Raw genomic sequence first — 6848 nt, forward strand, 5'->3', positions numbered from 1 at the left:
ATAGTCTAGTTGTTGAGAATACTCCATCCAGCTGAAGCTCGTGGGCCGCCGTAGTTTGCAGTGAGGAGTTCCGGTTCTGGACGTCATGGGAGATGTTTACCTCAGGACTTACTGATCGTTTGCTTAGAAACCATAGGACATGGCAGCGGTTTTTCTCGTGACCTTGTTTGAGTACTCCCCTTTGTTTTACATCAGCGTGGTTTCTCTGTGCTTCGTTGTGACAGCCGCCATGGTGCTCGGTTGGTAAGTGACGTTTATGAAAATGAACGTTAGCTTAGCTTCTGACTTTAGCGACAGATATATCGTTTACCCTTTTTGTCATAACGCTAACGTAACCGCCGACCTCTCCCTCAGATTTGATCGATTAAGTCATCTTTCGAACATTGTTGTATTGTTACCTGGACTAAATCCTAGAAGCGTGATATAATAATACTGCTGTCATTAAAATGAACTGCGCCTCTGTTCAAGGCGTTACGGTAAAGCGGCTTGTACAGCCCAAAATACGGTAATCGCCTTTGAAGTTTCATATCAAAACATTTAAACTGTCTTTAAACCAGATCCATAAAAGGATTATTTTTATTGATTCTTGTTCTAGTTGACCTCCTCTATTCCCATGTATACTTTCATGATATATTACCGTACACTTCTGGAGAAAATTGACGGCAAAGTCAGTAAAATTACATAATATTTGAAAATTCTCAATCTCTCAACTGTCATTTCCCAATACTGGTCTTCAAACCAGATCCATAAAAGATTACACTCTACTTTCACTTGATTCTTGTTGTAGGAGATCTCCTCTATGGCCAAGATACATATATCACTGTACAATATTGGAGACAATTAAAGCAAGAGGTCAAAGGTTGTTGGGCAATATAATGCGGCCGGAGCTGCGAGCCACCTTGCCCCGAGCTGGGACCTCAGATGGGTCGGTGTGCGGCCCACCTCAGATGGGTGAGGAGAAAGTGCACCCGACGGGGCAATTTTTCTTTACTTGTTCTATCTTCAATTTTCTCAAACTGCACAGTAATATATTATGGAAATACAAGTAAAAATAGAGTGCCTTTGTTTTTCCTCTGTGACGTTATTTAAAAAGGCCGTCCAGAACATAACGACTGTGTCCACTCTGGCTCCTGTCCTGCAGGTTTGGCTTTGATGTCCCAGTGATCCTCCGCAGTTCTGATGAGACCGCGTCTGTCCTGCCAACCCCTGAGAAGCAAATGGTTCGGATGACCAACCCCTTCATCCTCGAGATGGGCTCGGGGCCGGCATCTGTCGCTGGTGAGAACCGTCATCTGCAGCATAGACAGCATAGCATGGGTCGTCGTGGCGCAAGGGGTAGAGCGGGTGCGCTGGAAACCGCAAGGTTGGTGGTTCGAGTCCTGGCTGCCCCATGTCTCAAGTTGAAGTGTCCCTGGGCAAGACACCTAACCCCTAATTGCTCCCCGGGCAATATGTAAAATACCATGGGTTTAAAGTGTGGATAAAAGTGTCAACTAAATGACCTGTAATGTAATAGAAATCAAGAAGAGATGGACCTCAGGAGAAATTTTAGTATGAAAAAGTATTTTCATGTAAAAATATTAATTTCCCCAACAAAGCATGTGCACAACTATAAATAATGCAGGTTATGAATGTTTCAGCCACTCTACAGTGTCGTGAAAAAGTATTTGCCCCCTTCCTGGTTTCTTATTGTTCTGCATATTTGTCGCACCTAAAACGTTTCAGATCAAACACATTTTAATATCAGACATAGATAACTCAAGTAAATACAAAATCAAATGTTTTCAAATGAGGACTTCATTTATTAAAAGGAGACAGATCAGGAATCAGGAAACATTACTGTTGGTGGATAACAGCAGACAGGCACATTTTATCCAAAATAATTAATTGTGTGAAGTTTTGTTGGGCTTTTACGGGTCAAGTAAAAGTACTTTTTTTTTTTTTTTTTTAAATCATACAATGTCATTTTCTGGATTTTTGTTTTAGATTCGGTCACTCAGAGTTGAAGTACCTATGATAAAAATGTGACTCCTACATGCTTTGTAAGTGGGGAAAACCTGCAAAATCGGCAGTGTATCAAATCCTTGTTCTCCCCACTGTGTGTGTGTGTGTGTGTGTGTGTGTGTGTGTGTGTGTGTGTGTGTGTGTGTGTGTGTGTGTGTGTGTGTCAACTCTGTCTCAGGTTTGCAAACATTAAATATTCTATTTTGACGATTTTACACCGGTGTCGAGTTTTCGAGTTGTCGATATTTCTACCAGGTGACAATACCGTCTCACGGCACTGTACTTCCTGTATTGTTGGTTTTGGCCCCGGCGACTGTAACTGTTGGGGACGCTCTTTGCAGACGGCGTGTCCCTGGCGCCCTGCTGTCTGGTGCCCTGTGTCCTGAGCTGCTTCTGGGGCTGTGAGGTCAGCGCCTTGCAGTCTGCGTTGCAGGCTCACCAGCGCCGCCCGCAGCTCATCACCCCCACAAGTTTGCAGGAGGAGCTCCGCTACTACCATTACCACAGCTTCTAGTATCCTTTACTCAATTACCCAATTCCTGTATGTGTTATTACATTCAACCCAGTGTTTCTCAAGCGTTGGGGTCTGGGTGGTATTACAGGTGGGTCGCATGGGGAAATTTAGCTTTTTTTCAAAAACTATAGAACCTCCCATATTATAAAGGTGAAAGTACACATACTATTGTTGTTTTGAAAAGATTTATAGTGGAAAGCAGTCTGATTAGAGCCACTAATACTGATAAAATGTGTTTAATCATTACGAGACCTTTTTTAGTTTTGCACAGGTTGCACATCATGGTTGTTTTGACAAGATACGCAGTGTAAAACTCTTTATTGTCCAATTATTTAAACTCTTTTCACTGTTTGTACTTTTATTATTTATAATTATTTTGAAAAGATGCTCAGTGCAAATATTTTATTTTTTGCATCGGTCTAACAACATGGTTCTACATGTTATCTGTTGTTGTCTGACGGGGCAATTTGGATTACTTGGAACAATTTGGTTTTATTCCATTATTTTTAAAAAAAAAATTCAACATGTACTATTTTGTTGCCATGAACAATTTTCTTCCTTAAAACTACTGTAACATAAAAAAACAGATCCACTGATTTAACCATCTTATCTGGAGCAGCTGCTGCTACGTATCTTAGTGTCTCTAAAACGTATGATGATGTTGTTCAACTTCTGAATTTCTGGATTAAACGTGCTGCTCCCTTTTTAAAGCACAGATGCCCACTCCCCCCCCCCCCCCCCACTGCAGCTTTAACTACTCTGCGATAAAAACGTATGTTTGTATGGGGATAAATAACTGAAACGGATGAAGTCTGTAACTTCTGCTGGTTCCTAGTGACAGAAATGCTTTTGGGTGGACGTTCTCTCACTGAACTACTATGCTTGTATCATGACTGCAGAGATTTGTCTTTGACTTTACCCCACGGTGTTCGGCTCTTTGACTCCGCCCCCCAGCATCGACAGTGCGGACAGAGAGGAAAGGCGCACACAGATTCCTGCTGACCAGGGGATTGCAGACTTTGGCCCATTACCGAGGGAGCGCTACCCTCTCGTGGCTGTGCTGACGCTGGCAGAGCCGGAAGCTACAGGCATCGTAAGTCAATCGCACGTGATGCCGTGATGCAGCATCAGAGCTGCTCGGACCTTTCCTAGACTGAAGTGGTTCTATAATCTCGGAACACTCATTACCCCGTTTGTCCTTCTTCAGGTGGCCAGTTTGACAGTTATTCATGTTCCTGATGACAAATACAGCCTTTCTGCACGGGTTCTCTTCCAGTACCTTCTCACCTCACATGGGAACATGTTTGAGTTAAAGGTACGTCGCATTTTGGATCAAGCTAATTATTGCAGATACTCCACTTTAATGATCAACTTCCAAAAGTTGTGTTCACTGACCGAACGATGGAACTGAGAAGGTTTGTGAAAGTAGTAAAAGTAAACGGTATGGAGCTGCGAGATTTGCCAGCTTCTGCAATCCACTGCCCACCTGACTATGACCAGTGTTACAAAGTAACGCGTTACTGTGATTCCACGACTTTTAGCGGTAACGAGCATGTAACAAAGTGTTTTTTTAGATAAATTAACGCAGTTACAATCACTGAAATTGAAATGAGTTCGTTACTCGCGTTACTCTCTTTTGTGACGCGAAGCGGAGGGCCGGCAAATAGTAAGTAAATAGCTGCCTGTCAGCACAAAATAGTTGTGGCCACCAAACGTTGTGTGTCACAGAATAGTCGGCGTACGTGCACGTAAACAGCATCGCGTCGCTCATGACGAAAGAGCGCAGGATGCTGCAGGCGCCGCTCCACGCAAACAACCAGGGCTCCACTTTACACGGACTGCAGTGCAGCCGATGAACCGGGCAGAGCTGAACAGATTGATCGCTCGCTGTGTTGAAGATGAGATGCATCCTGTCAACTGTCGAGTCCGTTGCCTTCAGGCAAATGCCTGAAACAGTTATATTGTATTAAGTTAAGTATTAAAAAGGACTTTTGTACCATTGCTTGATTTGAAGGCCTGTTGCCCTGTTGATTACAATAAATAGGTCTAAAAAATATGTTTATTGTGTTTGACTGTTCAGTGCTATTTATGTTTATTACATTTAAAAGGCAGACCTAAAAGTAACTTAAAAGTTACTTTCCAGAGTAACTAATTACTTTTGATACACGGTAACTGTTAAGTAATTCAATTAAAAATTATAATAACTAGTAACTGTAACTAAATACTCATTTTCAGTAACTTGCCCAACACTGACTATGACCTAGTTCACTCTTCAGTCTCGTGCTTTAACCAACAAACCCCGATTACAGGACGTACACAGGTGTATATACACAAAGAGGTAAAGGTGTGTATTCATCCCATTTGCTGGATCTCATCTACTTGATGATCGGATTACAGTGGGAACATGACGCCTGCGGGTGCGTTCACTGTACCTGGTTATTACGAATGTCTCTCACACTGGATGTTGTGCACAGCCAAGTCGTCGTTTGGTGACATCAAGTATTACACTGCATGCATTTCTTTATCGATTAAAATATTGTCAAAGTCCTAGCTGTAAACTCATATTACACTGCATGCATTTTATTAATAGTATGATTTGCCGGGTCGTAAGTTAGTTTATAAAATTGATGATCCAGTATAATTGTAAGTGCATCATTTATAAGGATGCTCTTTTTAGAAAGTCAATCCATTTTTCAAAAAGCTATTCTTAATATTGGTTGATAAATCACCCAGAATCCCCTTTTTTGGCCACGTACGTGTGCACATACAAGACATTTGTTACGTATACACCGGACTGATGTACACAGAAATATTAAATACAGATATATGTTGGGCCATGTCGCACCATGGCACACTTCAGAACTGTAGAGATGGAAATGTTTATTGTGACAAACGCCTGGTTTATACATTTCCCAACTGTACATCAGTCTTACAATGCGGGCCCTGACAGAAAAAGGGAACCACTGCTGTAAAGAGTCAGTTAAATCTCTTTTTGTCCCTTTCGCTTACTCTGCCTGAGGAAAATAATCTGCCTAATAATTGTACACACAGTGTAGTTTGTAATGCAAACTTTCCCTGTCAACAGTCAACACCACCTTTTATGCGTCGTGTCATTCCAGCCTCTCTTCATGTCAGCTGACAGTGGGGGCGTGTCCGAGACTCCCGACTCAGAGCAGAGTACCCAACGAAGTAGAGGGCAGCTGGGTCCGGCGGCAGAGGAAGGGCGACGGGGGGCCGGGCCGGGCCGGGACTGCGTGGTCTGTCAGAATGCAGCAGTGAACAAAGTGTTGCTGCCCTGCAGACACGCCTGTGTGTGTGACAGCTGTGTGTCACACTTCCAACACTGCCCCATGTGCAGGGCCTTCATCCAGGAGTCCTTCACACTGGTACAGGGACCACCTGCACAGCAATACTGAGCTCTATTTTACTCAAGACAACACATGCAGCAGGATCGGTACGATGGCAACCGTCACGCCAAACTGGTTACAGCTGTGGGTTAACCGATTATTGGCCGGGTTCCAATTGGTCTCAGCAACGAGAACAGCGACAATGGTGCATCTTAAAAGACTTTACTTTGTTTTGCTTTATTTGGAGTATTAAAGCAAATAAGTGAAGCATGGACACTAAGGAAATAATGCAAAAATGCTGTGAATATAAGGAACTGATGAGTAAAAAAAAAAAAAGGTCAGTCGATATTTCATTTTTGTTGTATTTGTTGCAGGACAATGTTGTACAGCACAGTTTTTAATCTGCATGTGAACTAGCCACAGTTAGTAGAGTGTGGATTTGGGATATAAAGTACTGCATTTATGTATTTTCTGTGCCAATGTGAGGGTTTCGGGACAGCGGATGTCACATGTGTGCGATTTTGGGCTATACAAAATAGAATAAAATCAATGTAAAATTGAATTGAATCTATTGATCTTGTCCCCCCCTGACGGTGATGGAGGAGCAGAGGATGGACTCCATGATGGCCGTGTAGAAGTGCACCGTCATCGTCTTTGGCAGGTTGAATTTATTTTCCAGCTGCCTCAGGAAGAACACCCTCTGCTGAGCCTTCTTGGGGATGGAGCTGATGTTCAGCTCCCTCTTGAGGTCCTGGGTGATGATGGAGCCCACACGGGGTGATGGTGGAAGGCGGGGCTCTGTCCTTCCTGAAATCCACAACCTTCTCCATGTTGTATAGTATCCACGGTTATATTGCACCCATAAAAGCAATGGGGGAACAAGTTAGACCTGGCTTGTAACCCTCAAGTGAGCACTGTAAACCCGAATAAGTTACCAGAACTCAAAAAAATTGAGGCAATCGATTGCCTCAATTTTTTTGAGT

The 6848-nt window shown here is 43.0% G+C and overlaps 1 protein-coding gene across 1 annotated transcript; it reads left to right on the forward strand.

Annotated features, from left to right (window-relative positions):
* The first annotated feature begins 38 nt into the window (after nt 1-38).
* On the forward strand, nt 39-6427 carry cgrrf1 (cell growth regulator with ring finger domain 1). The gene is made up of 6 exons (XM_078093961.1): nt 39-243; nt 1142-1278; nt 2346-2517; nt 3473-3611; nt 3726-3833; nt 5638-6427. Exons 1-6 carry the CDS (start codon nt 140-142, stop codon nt 5932-5934), a joined length of 957 nt encoding a protein of 318 aa, XP_077950087.1. The 5' UTR covers nt 39-139; the 3' UTR covers nt 5935-6427.
* The last annotated feature ends 421 nt before the right edge of the window (nt 6428-6848 follow it).

This window comes from Gasterosteus aculeatus, chromosome 18 (genome assembly GCF_964276395.1).
Source record: "Gasterosteus aculeatus chromosome 18, fGasAcu3.hap1.1, whole genome shotgun sequence".
Lineage (NCBI taxonomy): Eukaryota > Metazoa > Chordata > Actinopteri > Perciformes > Gasterosteidae > Gasterosteus > Gasterosteus aculeatus.